The sequence below is a fragment of the Protobothrops mucrosquamatus genome, unplaced genomic scaffold (assembly GCF_001527695.2).
Source record: "Protobothrops mucrosquamatus isolate PMUCROS unplaced genomic scaffold, P.Mucros_1.0 scaffold_132, whole genome shotgun sequence".
Lineage (NCBI taxonomy): Eukaryota > Metazoa > Chordata > Lepidosauria > Squamata > Viperidae > Protobothrops > Protobothrops mucrosquamatus.
Window position 1 is genome coordinate 394483 of NW_015386208.1, and position 25599 is coordinate 420081.

General features: G+C 34.4%; 1 protein-coding gene across 1 annotated transcript; it reads left to right on the forward strand.

Annotated features, from left to right (window-relative positions):
- The first annotated feature begins 8773 nt into the window (after positions 1-8773).
- MGAT4C (MGAT4 family member C) lies at positions 8774-21386 on the forward strand. Its single transcript, XM_029284486.1, has 4 exons — positions 8774-8797; positions 10255-10401; positions 17415-17562; positions 20188-21386. The coding sequence occupies exons 1-4, from the start codon at positions 8774-8776 to the stop codon at positions 21342-21344; spliced, it is 1476 nt and encodes a 491-aa protein (XP_029140319.1). The 3' UTR covers positions 21345-21386.
- The last annotated feature ends 4213 nt before the right edge of the window (positions 21387-25599 follow it).

Consider the following 25599-nt stretch of genomic DNA (forward strand, 5'->3'; position numbering starts at 1 on the left):
AGGGCAGGTTTATCTGACTTTTAAGAATACACATGTCCAGAGAGTATAGAAAAAATATTTTTGCTAGTTTCACACATACATTTTTAAAAAATGTTTTTTTTTAAATCACCCACTGGAATTTAATGAAATTAACATACCAAAAATCTTCTAATTGTGGAATAAAGAATTAGAATTTTTTATATTGTCGAGACAATGTTACTGTCTTAACTTCTATAGCAAGAGTGTCAGTGTTAGGTACATTTAACCATGTTGAAAATGCTTATTATTTTGGACAACTTTGAGAAAGAGATATCCCTCACACACAAGTGAGTTACCCAGGGTCCTAGCCCCATTAATTAAAATATATAAAGTTAAGGTTACCTCTATGCTGTTGTATGGAGCAGAAGTTGGGGGTCTATGTTCTACTACGGTGTTAGAACAAACACAGTCCTACCACCTGAGATGTATTTTGGGTGTAGATCTAAGGACATCTGCTGCAGCAGTCAGAGCTGAATTTGGAATCTATACAATTCGTGCATTGTTTAAAATCAGATCATATAACTACTGGTACAAAATCAACAAAATGGAGACTGATACACTCCCTAAGTTATGTTTATTGGAGCAGATAAAATCACAATTACAACCCTCTTGGATTACTAAACTGACAAATTTTGTAAGAAGTTGTGGCCTTCCTATCTCTTATGTTACATGTTAAAGAGCTGTTCAAAGAATCATGGACACAGAAGCACAAAATGATATAGCCACTCTTAGTAAGGCTGGTAACTTGAAAAGCTATATAAAGTTACAACTGTCAAAATTCACGTGAGTGAGATTCAAATAGCTTGATACAATGGTCAGATATGAGAGGTTCCATTCTATATGATATGATGGATGTATTTGTGGATCGATAAAGGTAGAAGACTTGGCTCACATACTATTTAATTGTTGTTGTATAAGAGGGTGAGAGACAGGTACTTTGGTTCATATATTAAATGAATGACCTATTGGGAACCCCATATTAAAACAACAAATCTTATGTACAGCCAGAATCTGAAAACAACATTTAACATGGCACAGTACTTGAATAAAATGGTTTGGCTGAGATTGGCATATGTGAGACTGATTGGGGTAGATTGTAGGGGTGATACTGAAATATAATTTTATCTTATTTTACTTATCTATATGGTAAATTATTATATTTTACTCAAATTTCATTTTAAATGGTTTTTATAGGAATTTATTAATAATTTGTGTTCGGAACTCTGCATTTTGATATGGCCATGTTGTTCATAGTATGTTTAGGTGTGTGTCATGTATGTGTTTCACTTGAGAGCAGGCAACTAAATTTCATTTTTGATGTGTGCCGTTGTGCCCACAGTAAAAAAAATGACAACAAAGGTTATCTTATCTTATCTTATCTTATCTTATCTTATCTTATCTTATCTTATCTTATCTTATCTTATCTTATCATCTTATCCTATCCTATCTTATCTTATCCTATCTTATCTTATCTTATCTTATCTTATCTTATCTTATCTTATCTTATCTTACCTTATCTTATCTATGGGCTAATCGATAAACTAAACTAAACTAAACACACACAAGTAAGTTAATAGATATTTGTTTTCAGCAATTAAATTTTAATTGGGTACACAAAGGATATTTTCCAAGAACCACCTATTAACTGAGACTTTTTCCAATATAAGTTAATTTCTTCTGTTACATAGATTGCTTTGTTTCATTATTTCAAGGACAGTTTCTCAGGAAAAAAAGAGGTTATTACATGTTACTTCCTCTCAGGGGAATGTTTAACAGTCCTGCTAAAGCTCAATGCAAATATCAATATTATTGTTTCATATATATTGCTTGTTATATTTTAAATGTATGGAAAACATGAAAGAATACATTTGAATTCAAAATTGTGCTCAGTATAGTTTAAAATGGTACCTATATCCTTCTATCTTTCATTTTATAAATGAAAGCATGGCAGGCAAAAGAAAATCTAATATTCAGTCCTATTGGAATAGGGTATGATCTTAATTACACAGATACAAATGAAATCCCAGTCTATTCTGCTATGTACAAATTAAAACATCTTGTCATGCTTTTCATTTATCCCTGATGAGCTTATGAATTGATGATATATGGAAAGCTCCATGCAGTGAAGAGTGTCTGGGAAATGATACTTTGGATTCAAAAACAACATAACAAGAGAATGAGATTTATTGGTTATGGGTGGAAGAATTTATCTCTGTATATAATTCAATTTCAAACCACAATCAGCTTTCAAAGCAAAGGTCATTCTAATAATTGTTTGGATATGTTGGAATTGTTTGGAATATATTACTCCACAAGCATTTTTAATTCTGGTTCTCTCCAGATGTCCTAAACCAAAAAGTCCTAAAGTTCCTAAATCATGCTACATGGAAATTCTGCAAAATTGTACCCCAATACATCTGGAAAATTTTAAATTAGAAAAGGTTGTTGTAGAGCATTTCCTAATGGATCATCCATATTCATTATATCCTGTTTTTCTTTGAGGGGGAAGTTGGATACAGAAAGAGTTGTATTCTACTACAAAGCAAAATATTACTCTTTGCAGGTGTTTATCAGTATGTATATCTGTTTGTTTGGGTGCTTGGAAAATGTTTGTGCATGTGGGAAAAACAGGTAGGTTCAAAGTTCTGCTGTCAAGCAGTTATTCATTTATATATTTATTTAATGAGAAACTGCCATAGCTGGAACATACTAATGAAAATAGATTTTTGAAAACCTATAGATACAAAAGAATATATTGTGTTTGAAATGGAATCAGCACTTCCAAAGTGTTTTATATATCCCTATATGACTCTAAATTCATAAATCTCTTTGCAATTCTTTTTTAAATAAATTAATTTTCAATATTTATATTAACGTAGAGCAACATTTTTAAGCTTTCTAAGGTGAAGAAATATGAGTTCTCATATCCAAATATTTACATAATTTAGTTCTACTGAAAAAATAAGCACATGAAACTGAAAATAATCATTTTATACTGATGCAGACCATTGCTACATCTACTCCAAACTAATTGTTCCTTTTTTCCAGACCTGCACTTGTAATATTTTAACTATTATTTTAAAAGGAGAAGATATTTTATGTAAGGGTTCATTATTTTGGGAACATTCCCTTCTTGGATGCAAAAAGGATTTCAACACAGTATCTCCTTTTTATTTTATTTTATTTTGATTTCTTTTGCTTAATTTTAACTAAGATGCATATCAGAACGGAAAATATAGAGCCACCTAGGGCATTATGCTAGTCCAGTGTTCTCAACCTTTGGAACTTTAAACGCTTAAAGTTCCAACCTTGGGAACTTAAAAATTCCAGACTTCCCCAGCCAGCATGCTGATTGGGGAATTCTGTGAATTGAAATTCATGCATCTCAAATTCCCAAAGTTGAGATAGACTGTTCTAGATCCTTTTCTTGAATGGAGCAGAATGACAGGAAAGCAAACCACCACATTTACTTAAAAAAAAAAAAAGGCATTTGTTTACAGGCAAGGCATTGGTTCATGGCCAATGCCCAACATCTTTCCTTTGCATCCTTGCCAAAATATATTTCAAGGCAGATTATGATGGGAATGGAACACAGAATCATCCCTAGAAATTACATTTACTGGCATTTTCTTGCTATGTGCCTCCTCTGAATCTTTTGATGCATGTTCTTCTTTCAATCTACTTAAAACATTCTTCCCCTATGAAAATAGGTGCCATTTTCAAAGTGAAATTACTATTTGGAAATAGGTTTTTCATTTGACTTTGCTTTTTAAACTTCTTTTTAAGCTCTACGTGGCTTGTAGATATGAAAGGCTGTTCTTGACATTGCAATATCTCAGGACAGGCTCACTGCAATTCCTGGAGGATTATGAGAATGATGAGAGAGAACAGCAGGACTACTGCCCTAAGAGACCATACAGGAGAGTTTCTCTTTTTTTACTTTTTTTTAATTTTTTAAATTAATCCACTTTTTAAATGAAGTAAATAGTGGAAGGAAGGAAGGAAGGAAGGAAGGAAGGAAGGAAGGAAGGAAGGGAGGGAGGGAGGGAGGGAGGGAGGGAGGGAGGGAGGAAATAAATTTTCCCAAGTAAACCTTCTACAGCTCCCACCTCACCCTATCCCAATCCTGTCTTGACCCCTCTCTTCCCTCCCCTCCCCTCCCCTCCCCTTCCCTTTTGATATTTTCTTTCTCTTTTTGGATTGATAATAAATATACAGTTTGAGGAAATCTGCCATATTTTTCTTTTGTACAATAAAGTTTTATTATAAATCATAATCTATATTTTGATCTTCAATATACTTTTTTGCCTGCGCTGTTTCTCACTTCATTAGCAAGAAATTCCATAAATCTGTTTAATGACTTTGAAATTATGTGTCCTATTTAATTTAATTTAATTTAATATTATCCATGGGAGACATGCTGTTATTTTGATAGTGTTTTGAAATATCATTTCTCTTCTGAAGTTTGACGAAGGCAATAATACATAGGCCTGGGGGCATCATTAACAGCTTTTAAAGAAGAAGAATAGAAAGATAAATTTGAACATGCTTGAAGATAGGTGATCATATCAATTGAAAGATGTAATATGTTGCAACTGTCCCAGGGAAAAAAACACAAATATGAAATAATATGTTCAAGAAATGTAGATGTGGGAGCAAGTTTGGATTAGTGGTAAGGCACCAGGCTAGAAAATGGGAGATTGTGAGTTCTAATCCCACTTTAGGCATGGAAGCTGACTGGATGACTTTAGGCCAGTCACTCTTTCTCAAACCAACCTTCCTCGCAGATTTGTTGTTGCAAGGAAAATAGGAGGACAAAGGAGTATTATTTATGAAAAAATAAAAACAGGATAAAATTAACTAAATGATTATAATATCAGCCAAATATTGATGGACATATTTTTTTTCTAAGTTTCGATGGTGGTGAAGTTTTGATGCATTGTTTTAAAATAATGTTGTATCAAAATATGTCATTCTGATATATCTGCTGGTAGGATGATGATAGTTTGATCTTTTAGGTTTTTGAGGGCTGCTCTGTCTTCTGCTTTGAGTTGGTTCTGTTTCTGTTCTGTTTCAGACAAACCATCATCATCATACTTCTAGACAAATGTAATGTCTAGAAAGTATAGCACTCCCATACATACAACCCTAGTATGGATTAGGTATGTAAATGACACTTTTGTCATAATGAAAAAGGAACAACTAGAGTAGACATATGAAATAATCAACAACATTTTCAAAGGAATAAAATTCATAAGGGAAGAAGAAAATAGCACACTACCCTTTCTGGATATATGCATCAGGAGAGGCAATATAGCAAATTAGAAACACAAGTCTATCGTCAAACCACTCACACTAACCAAGTGTTCCACTATCAATGTAGCAATCCAACCTCCTACAAGAAAAACTGTTTAAGAACACTCTTTAGATCAGTGATTCTGATCATCAGGATAAAGAAACAGACAAACTATCTTCCAACAAAATGGATACTCAAGCAACTTTATAAAAATGCCTGACCACTCAATTAAACTTAGCCCAATCAACTCCCATGAAAAAGATAACACTGCCATATATACAAACATCTCAGAAACAACCCTATGTCATGATTGTAGCACACAAACCAACTATCACCCTTCAAAACATCTTAAGTAAACCAAAAGATCCAGTTGCACAAAAAGAAAAGGCATTTTCAACATTTACATTTAGTATAAGGGCTTTAATAGCCACGATGTAGGACACACAAGTAGAAGATTACCAGAGCACATCAGTGAACACCAACTAGCAGCCAGAAGACATGATGAAAACTCCTTATTGCCATAAGACATGGACAAATTTAATCATAGTTTCAACTGGGAAACTGTGAGCAACCTACACCAACAGAAGTCCAAAAACATTAGAGAATTCCTGGAAGCCTGGCACTTAGACAAATCAGCCATCAACAGGCATATAGAGATAAACAATATTTACATACCATTCAAAAGAGACAATCAAAAAGCTAAAAAGGAAAGAAAAAGACAAACACCTGCTCACCAGCAATCAACACCCAAATAAGCAGAGATTAAAACCAGGATTAATTCCAGACCAATAAGCAGTAACAAGTCAATAGCCTAATCAAGGACCTACTAAGAATGTTCCCACCAACGCTGACAGGGCAAGCCATGCGTATATTAACAGAGAGCAAACCCCACTTCCTTCTAGCACCAATGAAGTTACCTGGTTGGATAATGAAATGTCTGCAAGAAAACAAACTCAGCACTAAGGTTCCCACAGATTATAACCTTTTAAAAAAATCTTCATAATTAGTCAGATTATCGGTTCTGATAAAATCTAAGGAAATTGTACACTGTACATTGTAAAAAAAAATCCATCATATTTGATAGTAATCTTGTTAACAACCAATGCTTCCCAAACAATAAAATGCATTATGTGAACTGTAACCAGACAGTACTGCATTTCCTTTGCACCATCCATATTTTCTAAATAGCACTTTAATGCAAGATAGACAGTGCAATTTGATGGCTCCATAGATGTGACAAACAGGTTTGCTAAATAGTGGCACAGGAGAAGATGCAGCAACATGCTAGAGCTGAACTATACCCTATTGGAATCAGAAGAAAATGTGTCCTTGTATATGAGTGATGGGGAAGGTCTGCTTGCATCAGCTCCTCTAGATAATGACCTCAGCTAAGCAGAGCATGAGACTGAACCATAAAGTATAAAGATATATATCCAAAGTGACACCAAGGAAGCAAATACTGTGCATTGTTAGTAACCAGTATTCTTGGGGGGGGGGGGGATAGTTTTAATTTTATAAGTCATTACTTTTTTAAAAGCTAAGAACATTAGCAAATGTGTTTAATGTGCATATTGTTTTAGAGCTAAGATTATCTTGTAATTACATTATAGAAAAGCTCACAGACACAAGCTCTCTGTTAACACACATTTTAATGCCATGCATTTTACTTGAATATTTCCCAAATAGCTTGTCTCAAAGCCTCCATTTGGTTCTGGAAAAGGAGCCAAGCTAAAAAGATCACAGAACAACCAGGAATGAAGTGACGCAATTATTAAAGTTCAGGTGCCTCTGTCCTGCTTGAATTAAGAAACAGTGTTTGTTTCCTCCATTAATCTGATTGAAGGGAATTCTATAGCTGGATACTCGTTGATCTGATTTGAAAGTTATGGAGGGTAAGAGCTTCAGTGATTACTAGAAATTTTTAGTATTGGGAACAGTATCTTAGAACAGGGGTCCCCAAACCCCGGTCTGTGGACCAATACCGGGCTGCAGCATGCCAGAAACTGGGCCACACAAACAAGCAAAGCCCCATCTGTGGGATGCAGGCAGTACATGAAACCATGCCCCCTCCGGTACGCAGAAAACTTCTCTCCACGGAACTGGTCCCTAGCGCCCAAAAGGTTGGGGACCTTTGCCTTAGAATATAAATTGATATAATTAAAGTCTATAAATATTGTACATTAGTCAGAGTACAACAAAGGAGAAGTTGGAAAGTATATTTATCTACAGGATTTTTAGTAATTTTCTTTGCCCTTATTCTATTTTCTCTGGTTTTGCATCTTAAATGACAATTGGCACTCAGCTCAGGGATCTAGATTCTTGCTACATTGTTAAAATTGTATAATATACTTAATGTTTCTTTATGGTTAATTTCTAGTAAATATGTGTTGTTCCATTTGTACAACTTTGGGAATTCCTTTGTTTACTTACAGATATTTATATATCTGTATACAATATAGAACAATATTATTCTATACTATTTTTGCTTTCTCTTATTGCTTGCTGGTTCTCTCTTTTTATTTTAAATGTGATTAATTAATAAATAAAAAACAGTGCAGTTAGTATCCTACTTTTGAACATTTGGTCATTGTGGGAACAGATTGGTGGACCAGATAGGTCATTGATCCATTGTAGCAGAATTCTGATGTATATGCATTTTTACATTTATCTCATTGACTTGTGGTGATCCAACAGTTGGATCACCCTTTAAATGTGACAACTTCCTTAATGACAAGGATTACTGTAACCAGAAGCTTTAGACGTACTTTTAAGGTAAATCAACAGTATGGAACAAAGATAACTTTTAATTATAGATTTGATACTTTGAGTCAAGCAGGAGGAACTTAGAAAAGTGAGGAGACATTCTCCATCCTTAACTTTTAGTAGTATGGATCTCCGCAGAACAAGTAAAAAGAAAGAAGTCTGTTATTTTAATAGAGATTGGCAGTGTAGAAATTGAATGAATGAATGAATGAATGAATGAACATATCTCCCCTAAAGAATCTCCAAATTAATTAATAAAATTGTATCTCTTATTCAGCCAGCCTTATTGTGTTGCCTCTTTTCACAGATTTGGAGGTGAAATAATATTTATATTTTGTAAAACTGCTTATCTTTTCATTCCTCCTGTTTTATTCTCTTTGTCTGTTTTCTCTGTTTTCTTGTAAAGTGTGCATAATTAATCTCTCTAAAATGCAATACACAATTTCAAATAAATTATTTTCACTGTTCTATTTCTGTGGCATATGCAGCCACATAGTTAATGAATTTTGGAAACAGCCTTTTTAGTGAACAGACAGCTTTTGTCTTTGCCTTACATTTTTTCCTCACCCAGAGGGAAAAAAATCCACATCAGTTTTGAATTCTGATGTAACCTTTTTAATATCTTGTAAGCTTCTTTTGAGAGGAAAAGTGTTAAATCAGATTTGGTCCAAAATGTGTTAACGAAAAAAAAATAAAATGATGCATTTTTGTAACCTAATTGTAAAGAGGTAAAATAGTTGCAGAAACAACAACTATAAGTTCATACTGCCATCTAGTGATTTCAGAACAATTAGTAATGAAGTTAGGAAAGGGTTTTTTTTTCTCAACAAAATGGTATTGCCATTCTAGATATAACCAACATCTTATTTTTATTTTATTTTTGAAACTCAGCATTTTTGGTATTATTTTCTTTCAGATATTGTACTTAATGTACTGTATTGTACATAAATATGTGAATTTGTTTACCATCTCCATATATATCTATAGGGTATACACTTTTATTTTTCCTGAATAGCATGAGGAACAAAATGACAATGCACTTTCACCTTTGAAACATGAATTAGACTTTTTAACTTATGAAGCAGCTAATGCAATAAACTTTAATTGGCACCATTCATTAATAATTTGGTAAGCCAGGATGTTTTAATTGCAGCAAAATCTCTTAGAGTATTATTGAGTTGTAGAACTTTACTTGTGCTTCGAAAAGTCTTCGCAATGTATGAGAGCAGATTCAAAGCACCTTTGCTTAAATCATTAAAGCAGCCATATTTTTTCCCCAACTCATATTTTAGAACACGGGCTTCAAACTCGCCACGTCACATGACGTATTGCGATGTGTCACAACTCTTTTTGCATTGCTGGCAATGGGGTGGGCATGGCTTCATTATGATGAAACCAGCCCATGGGCTGGCAGTTTGACACCCCTGTTTTAGAAGGTATTCCCAATATCATGTGTATTGCACAGCATTTATTTCAAAGCATCAACCACCCAAATGGGTTATTTAGAAACTAACAAGATTTTTAAAGCATTACTAATAAATGTTATTTTTAGTAAAAAGGCAATTATTACAACTTCATTGTAGAAAAATCAAAACATGTCAATTACATTATTCACTTCCTTGATAATTTCCTTTAACTAACATATTGTTTCCTTCCAATGTAATTTGACTAAATTATCTAACCGCTCTGTATGTCAAATCAGTAGGCTGCAAAGGTTGTTTTCCATTTAAACAGACAAACAATAATAACAATTTTAAAAGTTTACATTCTATGTAACATGTAATCTGCCCCAAATTATAGTCTTCTATAAAAAAAAAAGAACATAAATTATTCTTAGATTTGTTTTCATGATGATTGTGTGGAAATTGCAGGGAATTATGTCCATATCTGGAGTACTGTATTCCTTATTTTATCCAAGATAGAAAATGCAACTGATAGATCATTTTAGCCAAAAAGTTAAAAAAAATCAGTTAAAATGACTAGAAACATGTTTTAAAAAGGAAGCAGATTAAAACAAAAACTCCTACCAAGCCTTTCCAAGATAGTGAGTATTATGGAATAACTACAACCTGGAAATGAATTTATGTATTTACTTTGTTAAAAATGTAATCAAAAAAGCAAATTTCCAGCAATAGCGAAATCCCCCAATCAAATGTTACTATGTTTTTCTCCCTTAGGAGGTGCTGTATCTCCATGTGAGATGTACATTGAAGCTTTGGGACAAAATGAGGTGCTTGCGCAAACGATCCGCTGTATCCTTTCTAGGAGTCCTTGTCATTTGCTTGTTGTTCTTGAACTTGTACATTGAAGATAGCTATGTCTTGGTAAGTTGGATATTATATAGAATTAATTGCTCTTTAATAACACAGGATAACAAAAACAAGCAGACCTTCTAAACAAAAGCAAATAAAGTGCAAAAGTCCAAAGGAAAAAATGAATTGTTCAGGGTAGTGTAAAGAAAGAGTTCTGGTTTAATTTAAATTTTCAGTTGATGATCTGAGTCAAATTGCAATTAGTTTGATCTGGATTTTTAAATATTGTTAGCAAAGCCCTTCCAAATCACTGAATTAATTTAGAGGCATCTAATTCAATGGTTTGAGTCAAATTGTCAGTCCATTTTGGAAAGGCGTTTCCTTTATAAATTTGGTCAAATCCTCAAATCAAATCTCTGTGCAACAACATTAGTAAGGGGGGAAAAAGCATTTATACCAGCTCCCTGTTTAACAACCACAGTATCTCAGTAACTGTTTGCAATAAACCAATAATAAACCATAGTAAAACAAAAATCATTTTCTGACCAATATGCAGACTCATAACCAAATTTCTATGCCTGACAACAGTGCATGCTGGAGTCACAATAATGATGGCATAGCTGCATGAGAGAGCTTTGCCTGAATTAGATGACAGCAACCAGCAATCTTCACAGTCTCCCTCCCTCCTCTCCCCTCCACCTGGTCACATGTTAACTTAGCAACCATTTTGCTTAACAACAAAGTCACTGGAACAAATTGCAGTTACTAAATGAGGAAAGGGTGCACTGACAAAAAGATGAAATAAGACAAATATAACAGTCTCTGATAGAACCTTATTCCTGCATGATTTTATGAGTACAAATGGAACAGCAAATCTATATAATGCTAAACCTCTCATTCCCATAACTTGAACTGCGTGAAACAATGCATCACAGGGCAACAGTTTTTAAACCAATGTACCTGCAAATAGGCTAACTCAGATATGCATCCAAAATCCAGGACCCAAAGGAATGAAATTCAGGGAAGTTGTATCTGTTTTGGGGTTGCTGGGCTGTATCATATAATGCTCATTTTATACATTCCATGACATTTTCCTAGTTTCCCAGCCACTGTTGCAATCCTATGGCCAGTGGTGGGATTCAAATATGTGAACAACCAGTTCTCTGTGTGGATGCCGCTTCCGGAAGTCCATTCTGGACCTGGGCAACAAAAAATCTGCCAAAGTGGTATGAACCAGCTGAATCCCACCACTGCCTATGGCTCTTCCCATACCCAGCAACAATCACTTACCTGTCTGCTGGGAAGGGAGAGGGAAAGAGAAACAGAAAGGAAAAGGGAAGATTTCTAATGCTGCTTTCCAACTTCCCAGTAGAAAATTCAGTGTGGAAGCCAGCAGGATGTCAGAAATCACTTCTGCTCCCACTGCCTTTTTGCCCTCCCATGGTCATTCAGATTCCCTGTTTAGATAAGGAAGTATCTCTGAAAGGATGGCTCAGCCGGTCAAGGGTTGTCTGGTATCACCCTAAGAATCCATGTTCAGTATAATGAAGGTTACTATTGGTCAGAAGTTGTAGCACAGTGGAAATAGAATTCCATGTGCTGCTGTAAATATGTTCTTCTTTCTCAGAAACTGGATTCCTTCAAAAAAAAAATTCAGACCCAGTAAGAAATATCAGGGCAAGGAACATATAAATTGCTTGCAGACTTAGTTCAAAAGTTTATCAATACCACAATTCTGTTTTCAACAGCATGTAGCTAGATTTCTTTGCCAGCCAAAGATATGGAATTGATGGGTAATAATTTGATGTTCACAACCTTAGAGTCAAAAATGACTTCTATTGTTCCTTCTTGCATGGGAGACTTCTAGAGAATCTGATTTTTTTAAAGGACCATTTGACTTAGTCAAAATACCTTTTCCAACTGACTATAATTCATGTTTGATTTGATACAGATTTTATCACTGACAAAATTTGCTTTTGTAGATGAATATTCCAATTTTAATCACATTTCTTTTTACAAGTAAGAAAATTCCCTGTTTAGCCATTTTAGTCCACTAGGGTTTTGAAATATAGCTTCTTCTAACGGCACTGTTTGCATTAAAATATTTTGTAAGATTTTATTTATTCACACCCCCTCACTTTTGATTCAATTTGATCTGGTTTATATCATGTTTTTGTCACATTCATTGATTCACTTTGGTTTGCTAATTACTCGAGATCCTCTAGGTGCATCCTGTTGCTTTCTATTTATTGCACTTTATGCTATTTCTGTTTTGCTTGTTTTCAGATCTTTATGTGAACTTCCCAGATGGCATGATGTCTTACACTTAATTTGTCTTTTTTTAATAATAAAAAAGGTTTGTCCCTCATTGTTTCTTTTAAAACAAAACTGATACATTTAATTGCCAAGTCTCAGCTTTGCTTGTATAATTCTCCTGAGATTTTTAAGGCCCATTCGGAGAATGCATTTAAATATATTATGAAACCAAGTTTCTGTTGACTATAGGTAGGAACACAAATTATAGTTTAAGCAGACTACAAGCAGATAAAGATTGAGAATTTCTATTTTGCTTTGATGTTTTTCATCACCTCAAAACTTAATTTCATACATAATTTTTGATCCATTCTGAATTCACATTGAACAGCAAAGTACCTTTAGAAATAATCAGATCAGATTTTTATAGCTTCCATAAAGCTACCAACCCACCAAAATTCAAATGTCAAGATACAGACACATTGTTTCCTACCAATTTTTACAGGTTTTTTTTTTTAGAAAAAGAAGAAACTCTCCTACCTTTCCCTAATATTTCTCTGCAATGTTTCTTCAAGACCTGCCATAGCTAGCTGTGGGACATTATGAATTAATGATATTATGACATCATTGTCATTGTTTCTGCAAAACATTACTAAAAAGTTCAGCTAAATATGATATTGGCTCAGTTATAGCTCCCAGTAAACAATGTGTTTTCCTACTTCTAGTTTAGTGTATCAGGTGAACAGGAAATCATAGCTTATTGATAGGTTAGTTTTGTTTTGCAACAAACCTGTAATCAATCCACAGAGGTTCAAGGCAAGATTGCCTTAGAAAGGATATACAACAAATCAGGAATTGGCCAAATGATTATCCTGCTCATCTGTCTTGTTTTTAGCTTATTCAACAAACCATGGCTAAAATAATTAATGGTTTATTTTCATTTGTAAATAGATCCAGTATAGATGTTGAACTTTAATAACAGCACTAGCACTTAGACTTATATAACGCTTCACAGTGCTTTACAGCCCTCTCTCTAAGCAGTTTACACAGTCAGCATATTGCCCCAACAATCTGAGTCCTCATTTTACTGACCTCGGTAGGATGGAAGGTTGAGTCAACCTTGAGCTGGTGAGAATTGAACTGCCGAACTGCTGGCAGCTGGCAGTCAGCAGAAGTAGCCTGCAGTACTGCATTCTAACCACTGTGCTCTTATCAAGCTTTTGATTTCTTTGCTTGTTTCTTTGTTTTCCTTTTTTCTCTCTCTTTATGACCACAGCTCTCAGCTCTTCTGATTTCTCCATTATATTATTTGTCTTCTGATTAATAAAGAAGATAAATGGTTTCATTATGTTTTCTGAAAGCTTTTGTATTTGAAATCTAAAAGCATAGGAAACAACAAACATTTTAAAACTCTCCAGGTGTACTTAGATGTGTAGTCCTCAGGACCCTGAATGAACATGTGAAAGTGATTGAGGCAGTGATAATAGAAGTGCAACACAAGTTAGAATGACCTTCCTAATGTTAACAATATTTGCCTTTTGTGCCAGATGAAGACCTGGTTTTAATCACTCACTTTTTCTAAGTCCTTTTTCTAAACATGCCATTGTCCCTTCACTGCTTCTCTGTCAGTGAGACATATGTAATATATCTTTCACTTTAGCTCATTATGTATTACACTTGGCCCTATTGTTTTATCTTAATTAATTAATATAACCTACCAATATATATCCTTCAGAGAATGAGCAGTTTATAAATAAGTAGAGAGGTCATGTCAAACAAGAGTGAATATAGACACTTGATGTCAGAACATAGCTGGAAAATATCTAGTAACCCTCCCCCCTTTTATGATCAAATATTCTGCTTCACCTCCTTCTTTGGTAAATACCCAGTCACCTTTTTCAGAGTGACTCAGTGAGAGAGGAGAGAACAAGAAAGAAGTTCAGTTTACTTTGTAATCTTCCCTTGGGAAAGGTATGGAGAAAAAACAAATTGGCAGAGGCAGCTAAGGGACAAAGGAGGAGGTGAGAAGACACACAGCTGTCAGAAGTTGGAAATAGATTGCATTACTGCTGAGTCTTTTCAAAAGATGGAGACAAAATGCAGGGACATTGACTTCTTTGAATTTTTAAGTGTATTTAAATTTCTCTTGTTTCCAGGCATGCACTATGACTAAAACTGCTTACCAGCATTAACCACATTAAACTTCCATGAAAAAGGACTAAAATTCAATGCAAGAACTCCTTTGTGAAATTGCAACAAAGTAGTTTTTGCATGAATATCCCCTGAGACATAGACCAGAATACCGGTAGAGGAAACCTAGCTTTGAGATGCATTAAAGAAGGCACTTATACAGAAGAGATAGATGAATCACAGGGAAGCATTGTTCAGACAATCAAATTTTGTATTAGTGAAATCACATTCAGTGCTTATTTCAAAGAAAATCTGAGATCCTAGCTTCTAGCCTTATTTCCAGGAGTAGGAGAAAACAGATTTTACAATAAAAGTATTATATTACTCTCTTTTTATTAATCTATAGTAAAAAGCCAGGGGTACATTGAGCACTCTATCTGACTTAGTTAAATGAAACATTAATTAGCATTCAAAATATCCACACATAATAGAATAATAACAATAACCATATTGCAAAACAACATTTTAATTTATGATTATTTAGCTAAATAATGAAATATTGACTATCAGAGATGGCCTTGAAGGAGAAAAGACCACATCAAACTGGAGTGAACTCATGGGACTTCCATATGGAGACATTCATGTTGTTTTAGCATGGCATGTTGGGCAACTGAGTGGACCTCCTTCTATCTCAGCTGTGTCATAAGAAGAATTTTTAAACTTTTATTTTCAGTCTAAAACACTCAAGTTCCATGCGATTTGGAGTCAATCATTTTTCCCATTTACAGGAGTTCTTATCTTGCTGTCTTCTGAAGTCAGAGGTTTGTAACAGATAAGACTTTATCCTTTAACCTAATTTAATCCTAGAAATCAGAATCTTATTGATTTTACAATCCCTATACAACCCTTGATTTTCCCTTGTTATAAAAACATAGTCATTTTCATAAATCCATTAAATTTCTCAATTTTCCCCTACTAATATAACATCCACTACCCTCTTTCCTATAACGTTGGGTGCAACTGCAGGAAAAATGCACTAAACTGCTAGATATTATCGAGTTAATACCTAAGATAGATAGATANAGACAGACAGACAGACAGACAGACAGACAGACAGACAGACAGACAGAATTATGACTTTTGGCAGTCTTGCTGGTCTCATAGAGGGAATACTATTGGCTCCTGTGATTCTTTGCCATTGTTTCAAAGAAATCAAAATTAATAAACGTGACAGTTCTAAACAAACAACTTCAGTCTGTTACCAAAGCAAAAAAAATATAGAGTTCATTATTCTCAAACAAAAGGGATTGGATTCTAGCCCATTACATTTTGGAGTATTTAACACTACTTGCTTTCTCCTTAGGATTTTTGGTAGTTCCATACCTGAGAACTACCTATACTTACCTGCCACTGTGTCAAGCCTTTAACAACAAGAACAAGTTGTTTGTTGCACTCCGGCCCCTCATCAACCACCTGTTAAATATCTAGATGCTTATAGTGTTTTGTCTTTGATCTTTTAGATAGCACATGTCATTCATCACAGAGGGTGTCCCCTCTGTTCCAGGGATTATTCTCCCATGCACTAAGACAGGCCATATCATTTTATCTCAGATATGTTCAGGCCATAATGTGTTGTTGTTGATGTTATTATTATTTGGAGGGCTGTTCATCAAATGAACACAAACATCCTGATACTAGTTGAGTTTATTACCAAAACAAGAGTCAGATGAAAAGTGTCCTTGTCCAAAAAAAGATAAGCTTGTAGATTATTTGACTGCATGGGCAGGCAAAAAAACAACCTGTAAGGAGAATCTGAACTTTATTTTCATTGTACACAAATCTTGCATTCATTCACAACAATCACTAGAATTCTTAAACAATGACTTATTTACCTTTTTTATAATCAAACAATTTATCTGAGCTTTCATATCTTGGAAACCTATTCTTGATGTTTTTTTGTTGACCCAGTTTAGAGAAGTCTAACAACAATGACTACAGCCCTTTCAATTCTGGAAACATTTCCCAGAGGATCATAGAACAGACAGTTCTCACCCATCAGCTATACAAAAATAATTGTAATTAATTTTAGAAATGGAGTAAAGAGGTAAGTTAGTAAGTGTGGCACAGTAATACATAGGATCCAACACCTTCTACCTCTTGGACATTCCTGATCTTGAATCTGAAAAGGGACTAAGCAAACATTCATTTCCAAATCTACAAACTGTTAAACCTGTAAGTATTCAGATATCATGGAAACTGAGTGTCATAAATCTCCAATACTATTGATTTGAATAGTACCTAGTTTTAATTGATAACTGTGGCATAATGGGAAAAAAGAGTGCTTATAAAATCAGAGGAAATTTTTAGGATAGTGGAGAGATGAGGAAAATATAGTATCCACTTTGTATCTTGGTCCAGCATGCCAGTACAGATTCATATTTCTAAATATGCATTTCCATTCTCCGCATTCATTATGAAATTTTGGCTCAATTTGATTAATGCTGCTTTGGATGTCAGTGATAATGTCTTCATTTGGAACTGCCATGTTAAACATGTCTGTAACTGGAATAAATGTAAAGTAAGATTGAAGCAGATAAATAATACAAGATATTGTTCATATTGCTAGATTTTTCCCTCCACTTCTTACAGTAGTTATGCTGTGTATCTTTTATTTTGTTTTTCTTTTCTCTCCCAACTTTTAGAATGGAGATAAGCAGTTAATCAGAGATACGGCAACACATCAATTAAATTCAGAGCGGTATGTTCACAGTTTTAAAGATCTGTCCAACTTCTCAGGATCAATAAATGTTTCCTATCGCTATCTGGCTGGTACACCTTTAATAAGAAAAAGTAAGTAACAGATTTTTTCCATTTTCTTAACAACAAATAGTTTTTTTTTATCTACTCTAAATGTCACAAAGAAAATGTTGCAAAAGTAAGTTCATCAGCTTTTTAGAGGGCAATGCCATTAAATTTTTCACAGAACATAAAAAGCTTATATGCAATCCAAAAGAAGAGAGAATGAAAAGGGCTCTGTAATCTCACTTAACAGGGGAACACCCTTTGAATCTGCCTAGAATTTGATCTTTACATGGTATAAAAGTAAAGATGTCCTCAAGATGAGCTCAACTTCTGGGGGACCCCTGGGCATGCTTGCTATCTGTATTGAAGCAGCTTGACTTTGCTTTCTTCCAGAAGGATATTTCATTTTTTACTTTAATGTCTAGTTTACTTCTCTGGGGTTCATTGGTTAGTTCAAATACTAACCAGGACTAAATCTGCTCAACTTCGAAATCCAGAAAAGGTGAGCCAGATGCTCCCTGTCTCTGCTGAGGCTTAGATATAAGAGACTGCAGCCATTTGCCCTTTCAAAAGTAGGATATCAAACAAATAGAGCAGCTCTAGTTTCAGTAGTTATGACAATTTTCATAGATCTGGGAAACAGAACATGTTCTCATGTTCTCATTAAGCAGCTAATAGCAATTTTGCTCATGAAATCATATATTGCTCCCACGAAGTACCTGATCATACAGGTGAATTAGGGCAGAAAAGCTAGTTCACCCAACTTGCTAGAATGTGCTAAGGCATAACTATGTTTCCAAACTATCATCAGTAGATGCATACAAAATTCTAAAGCAAAAACAAACAAATCATATTTTGGTCCATGTTACAAAAAAAAAAAAAAAAGACCTACCACATAGCATCATTTCTCTCTAGGATCCAGAGACTTATAAATGAGTTTATGTAATCTGGAATTCTAAAATGAAGTGATGAAGACTTAATCAGAAGCTATAATTAATAATCCATAAATATATTGTATTGAAAAATATTTGATGCAAAAGCCATATAATGTTATCAAATAATCCTTTGATATTCAATAGATACTATTAACAGCTTAAGCCAGCATTCTTAAATAATTGCAGTCCAAATGCAAACCCAGAGAACCTGAGCAGTTAACTATCTATGGGGAATGGAATACCTTGCATTCAATGAGAGAAAGAGAATGCAAGTTCAAAAAAAGGAAGTAGTGGAATTTGAGAAGTGGTCTTCTTTAATTGAACATACAGAGAATTTAGCCATAGACTAAGTAAAAGTAAGCAAGCAAAAAAATATATTAAAAGATGTAGCTTCTTGTTACAGTAGTGAAGGAGAAAAATCCCAAAGCTTATTGCTATAGCAAAGAAAGAAATATACAGATGTAGTTTTAAATTTCTTGCTACAGCAAAGAAAAAAGTAAAGATTTTAAAGATGTAGCATTACATTAACACCACATAAACATATTTAAATGCTAAGCAGGGAACATCTCAGCGTATTGAAGGTCACAGCTTAACTTGGAATCTGAGAATAAAAAGAGAGGTTGTTTTCTAGGCAAGAAAGAGGGGAAGGGTCTTTAGTTGATGAGAGGAGAATGACGGGGGAGAGAGAGAAAGATTCCATCAGAACTAGGCCACCAGGTAATGTACATGGACATAAACTTATCTTTCTTTCAGGGATTTCTATCCTGAGGCACAGTTTGTGGCTACCTAACAAAAATGGAAGAAAGACAAATGATAGAAATTAAAAGAATATCAGGAAATGATAGGTTTTGCCAGCTGAGTTCTTTTATGACTTTTCTCCTGGGATGAACAAAGCACTACAAGCACCATTGTTAGTTCTGGCTTGTTCAAAGAACTTGTATGCGTAACTATGCCGTATTTTAATAATGATAGCTATATAGAGACAGCTATCGTGTGTGTGTGTGTGTGTGTGTGTGTGATAGCTTATAAATAGCTAAAACTTTGTAGAAATTAAGGGAATTCTTAGTTCTTCTTTGTTTCCAGGCTCTTAAAAATAGATCTTTGTTTGTTTGGATGAGCATGAGGAACCATCCCCAGGTTCTTTATCCATATTTACCAAGTGGTAATTTTGATACAACAGCAACTGCTTTCACTGCTTGTTAGAAATGTGCCCTCATTTCTCCTTAAATGATAAGGCAAACATACTAGGGTGCAATAGAGAATATATGGTTTATAAAACTGTCAGTTGTGGTGCTTTGAATTCAAAGTGACAAAATTATGTCTCCCAAGCAATTTTGAAAGGCTAATTCAAAATATATTCTTACATGAATCCAGATAGACTTAAGTACAATTAAAATCCCACCACTTTCAATGGAAGACATTTTAGCATAATTTAGCTCACCCATGTGAACACATACAGTCTAAAAATCCACCACTTGAACTGTAAGAGGCCCTGTATTTTTTGAGATAGGGAGATGGATGGATGGGAAGACAAAGCAAAATGTTCACTAAGAGATATATGCAAGGAGGATTGTTTCAAAAGCAACAAAGGCAAAAAGGGAAACGTCCTGCTGGACATGCACAATTATTTCTTGGTTATGTTTTTATCTTCCAGATCATTTGTTATGAATAAGAACCAAATTTGCTTTTATTGCTCAGTTCTATAGAACTTAAAATATTTTTTGTTATTATTATTCAGGATATCTTACCATTGGATTATCTTCAGTCAAACGGAAAAAAGGGAATTATTTGCTGGAGACAATCAAGTCCATATTTGAGCAGTCAAGTTATGAAGAACTGAAAGAAATTGCTGTGGTAGTACATCTGGCAGAATTTGACTCCACCTGGTGTGATAGCATGGTTCAAGATATTTCACAGAAATTTGCCCATCATGTAATTGCTGGCAGATTAATGGTAATCCATACACCAGAAGAATATTATCCAGTTTTGGATGGGCTTAAGAGAAATTACAATGATCCAGAAGACCGGGTGAAATTTCGTTCCAAGCAAAATGTTGACTATGCATTCTTGCTTAACTTTTGTGCTAACCTTTCTGATTATTATGTAATGTTAGAAGATGATGTTCGATGTGCAAAAAACTTTTTGACTGTTATTAAAAAAGTCATAACTTCACGAGAGGGAACCTACTGGGTAACTTTAGAATTTTCCAAGTTGGGTTACATTGGGAAATTGTATCATTCCCATGATCTCCCTCGCCTGGCTCATTTTTTATTGATGTTCTACCAGGAAATGCCTTGTGATTGGTTGCTGATACATTTCCGTGGGCTGTTGGCTCAAAAGGATGTCATACGTTTCAAACCATCCCTTTTTCAGCACATGGGATATTACTCATCTTACAAAGGAGCTGAAAATAAATTAAAAGATGATGACTTTGAAGAGGATTCATTTGACCTTCCAGATAACCCTCCTGCCAACTTGCATACCAATATGAATGTATTTGAGAATTATGAGGCGAGCAAGGCATATAGTAGTGTGGATGAATACTTCTGGGCGAAAGCACCCTCAACTGGAGATTTTTATGTCATTGTCTTTGATAGGCCTCTTAAAATTAGCAGAATCAAAATTGTCACTGGTACTGAAGACCGACAAAATGATGTTTTGCATCATGGTGCTCTGGAAGTTGGGGAAAAAACTGTTGGGGGCAAAAAGGAAAGGCAATGTACTACCTTCCTGAGACTAGGAGAATTTAAAAATGGAAATTTGGAAATCATAGGTGTGGAGCACAAAGTTCTTTTTGATATTAACTGCATGAGAATACTTGTTACCAAAAGCCAAAAGGAATGGTTGATCATTAGAAGCATTAGCATATGGATTTCACAGCTACCAAATCAATAAGGAAAATCAACAGCAACAGAATATACCATTGCCTAAATCCAATGAAATAGTGCCATGAAATGACTTTTTTTCCTCAATCTTTTTGCTACAGATACTGGCAATCTGGAAATCACAAAACAAATAAAAGCAATCTAGTTTTTACTAGTTCAGTGAGGCAATATTCAAAGTATTACTTTGTTGGAATGTCTGAATTTTATAGAAAGTGTAAACAAGTTTTGTCCATCACTCAAACACAGATCCACTTCTTTGTTGTTTCTTCTCTTTTCCCCTTTGGGAAGGACTGGTTGTGTTTTTGACATTGTACAATTTAAGGATTTTGTGGGCTTATGTCCATAGATTGTCAAAGGAATTTAACTCCCTCCTATTCATGTATGAATTAAAAATGTGGTGGTTTGTATCTGTACAGTGGTTGGTGGCTTGTTTTGAGATAATTTTGATAAAGAAGTCCTGTTAATACAGCTGATGTTCTCTACTGTGAGCATTGTAAAAAAGATATGTTGAAATTACATTTGAAATTACACAATTGGTTATAAATCTGTACTTATCCTGTAAACTGCAGTAAGTATTCTTGAATTCTCTACAAACATTACTTATTCTAGCACAATTTATTATCTTGAATTGATGGGGTAACTGAATTTCATCTATCTTTAATTTCCACTTTTCATTGTTCAAAACAGATCTATACCTTTATGTGAAATATTATTCAAGGTTTTATGCAAAACTATGATTTTTACACTTGTGTAGAATGCAAATGATTTTAGTAAGCTGAACATAGACATGCAAAAATATTAAGAATTATGTATTATGTGAGATCACAATGAATTCTACCAATGATTTGTTATGCACACATATTCCCAGGAATATAAATTACAGCTCTTTAGAGCTGTAATACAAATATGGAACCTCTCTTTCAATATAAGAAATATAACAAAATACTCAACGATAAGGTACAGTATGTGAATATAAAAACCTGCCTTATATTGACTAACATTCCACCTTTTTATTTTTTAGTTATAATATTTCTATCACCACTTTTCTATAACCTCAGAACTTAATATTCCCAGTTCTATTCCAGCCTTGACCAGGCACAAACTTGCTTTTTATGTGGTATGCCTTGAAGCCGTGCTCCAGGTTTTATTGCCAATGGTTTAGGCCAAGGTTGTCACCAGCCATTCCAGTCAAACTGATTTGAAACTGGAAATATTATAGAATAATGTTAGAAAAGGCTTTCCCCCCCACAAAATATGCTATGGTGCTGAACTATAACATCTCTCTCTACAGAATTTCCTACCAAGGAGTCCCAGCACACCAACTGATAGTCTCATGCATTGGGAGTGGGATTTGATCAAATAAGCACCCTGCTTACAATGGATTCCTGCCGATTTTTGCATTGTCACAAATACACAATAGTGCTATTGCATAGCTTCATTCCATTTCAGTATGTCTTATAATATTTTATGCCCTTTACATTTCTTGCAAACTATAAATAGGAAAGTGTATGGGTGACTGCATTTTTCATTATAGTATGTTATGAAAAATATTTTTCATGATCCACTCCATGTCTTCTTTTCTATAGAATTTTTAGCATTGCTCAACTTCCACAAAACATGGATTATTTGTATCTTGAGAATTCCCCTTTTTCCTCCCATGTTTAATTCATGGAATATATAATTTACTTTGCATCTCTGACCATAATCCTTTGTACGTAGTGACCATGTGTGTATCCCTTTCTGCTACAAGGAAACTTGTGATTCTTTGATCAGATATTCATGATGTGCCTTAAGGCCATTTGTTCTTATAGTGACTGACATTCTTTATTTCATGTAATTATATTTCCCTGTTTGTCTGACGCTCTTAACTTTTTTGACTTCTGTTTATTTCTGTAATTTTTCATGACACATATTTCATAGCTCTCTATACCTATATTCCCATTGCACAGGGAAAAAAATGCTATGGCTATTAGATTGGAAATTTCCAAATTTTGCTATGAAAGAATTCCCATAAAGTTTTAAATAAGAAAAAAATAGGAGTGTCTTGATTTTATTCTATGGAATTGCTAGAGTAATTCATAAACCTCTCCCCAAATCTTTCTGAGTTGTCTTTCATATATAAGCTTAACATCTTCCTTTAAACCTCCCACTCCCAAAACACATACACAAACTGTAGTGATATTTCATACTACTAAGCTAGAAGTAGTTGTCATTGTGCACAGACTGTGAAATTGGCATTTCTGAAGCCTTAAGTTGGAGGTGATGTTCATTGTGATAACTGATGTCAATTGTGACAGTAGCAGTGATAAATTGCTATGGAAACAACAGTAAAGAATTTCCATTCTCATATTGATCTAGCTGACAAAATGGAAAGTAGTCTCCATTTGAAATTTAAGTTTTTTTAGTTTATACTTACTCTACAAAGAGAAAAAAATGTTTAGCATTTCTACAAGTGAAGCTATCTGCCCAGGTATACATACAGTAGTGGCCAAAATTGTGGAAACCTTTTGGGAAAAGTGTATTTTTGAGGTTTGATGGCTAATAACACCACTTTTTTTGGAGTAGTACCATAAAATTATATATCAATGGAAAGATAATTTAATCAAGAATGTAATGCAACAAAGCTTGTTCAATTATCTGTACTGTATTCTATGAAAAGTTATAGCCAAATAACCAGGGAAAGGAAGCACAACTTGCTTAGGTTGATATCAGGTAGCTTTCCTTCATCTGATTGTAGCCAATGAGCATGAGTGTTTAGAGAGCCAATCAGTTGTCATCTTGTTTTGGCAATGAGCCAATCAGATCACAGTAAGATTCAGTTATTGATGTCATGTATTGAAGCTGAGAGGAGGACATTTGTCAGTGTGTTATGTGATCGCTATCAAGTTGGTTGGGTTTTTTTCCCCTTTCATTTAGTGAGCTAACCACTAACCAGTAAGGTAATCTAAGAAAGGAAGACATGACAAATTAAAAGAAAACTATGGTTTGTGATTGTTTTTACAAATAAATGCACCTCCAGTTTAAAAAATCCTACAGTTATACAGCCTATCCACCCTCACACACCTTTCTTTCACATGCATAAGAACCTTTCTTTGTTTTCTCTTCCCCTCCCCCCATTTTCTCTCAAATACATAAAAACACATAGTATTTGGGTGAGCCTCTGTGTAACTTTACTCTCCCCCAATTTCATCCCACTGGATGTCAGGACAGGACAGCTATGGATGACTGAAAATGGCAGCAAAAAGATGTTTAATTTTTGAAGTTATGTACAGGTAGTCCTTGACTTTCAACAATTCGTTTAGTGACCAAAGTTAAACAGCACTGAAAAAAGTACTTTATGACCAGTTTTCACACTTACAACTATTGATGCATCCCCATGGTCACATGATCAAAATTCAGATACTTGGCAACTGGCTCATATTTAGACGGTTGCCCGGTGTCGTGGGATCACCTTTCATAACCTTTTGACAAGAAAAGTCATTGAGGAAGCCAGATTCACTTAACAACCATGTTACTAATTTAACCACTGCAGTAACTCACTTAACAACTGTGACAAGAAAAGTCATAAAATGGAGCAAAACTCACTTAACAAATGTTTTACTTAGCAACATAGATTTTGGGCTCAATTGTGCTCGTAAATCAAGGACTACCTGTATTAGTCATGTATATTTTTGCAGTCTAGATCTGACAGATGGAAGATTACAGTAGACAAAACTATTAACAAAGGTGGATATAACAGAGGGTAGAGGTGGACAGAACAAAACTATCCAGACTATCCAGAATAAATCTTAAAATCTGCCCATAATTTTAATGTGATTTACTTCTGTATTGATTCCTGGACTGGCTTGGATTTATGAACTGCATTATTATTTATGAACTGCCTTCTACAATAAAACTTTACAGATCATAATTTAACTAAATGTCTATGGAGATTCTCAGTCATCCAGGTCATGGTTGTACCAAAGCTGAAGAAGCTTCTTGGATGAGAAGTGAAACATCTTCAAAGAAAAACAAGAAAGTTGCTTCCTGAAAAAGCACCTTTGGGACATAATTTAACTATTTTAGGAAACACAGAAATTACCTTATCAGAGTTTAACATATTGATCCATTAATCTGATACCATCTATGCTGATTGGCAATATCTCTCTAGAATTTCAGAGATGAATATTTCCGAGGTCCATATCAAGATTTAGGAACTGAGACAGAAATGTTAGGCTTTCAAAATATATTTTTCTGAAGAAATTGTGGTCCATTACATATTATAC

Coding starts and splice junctions, on each gene's coding strand:
- MGAT4C (XM_029284486.1), top strand. CDS start 8,774: ATGATGCATTTTTGTAACCTAATT. Junction 10,402..17,414: donor TTGAAGATAGCTATGTCTTG/GTAAGTTGGATA, acceptor CCCAACTTTTAG/AATGGAGATAAGCAGTTAAT. Junction 17,563..20,187: donor TACACCTTTAATAAGAAAAA/GTAAGTAACAGA, acceptor ATTATTATTCAG/GATATCTTACCATTGGATTA.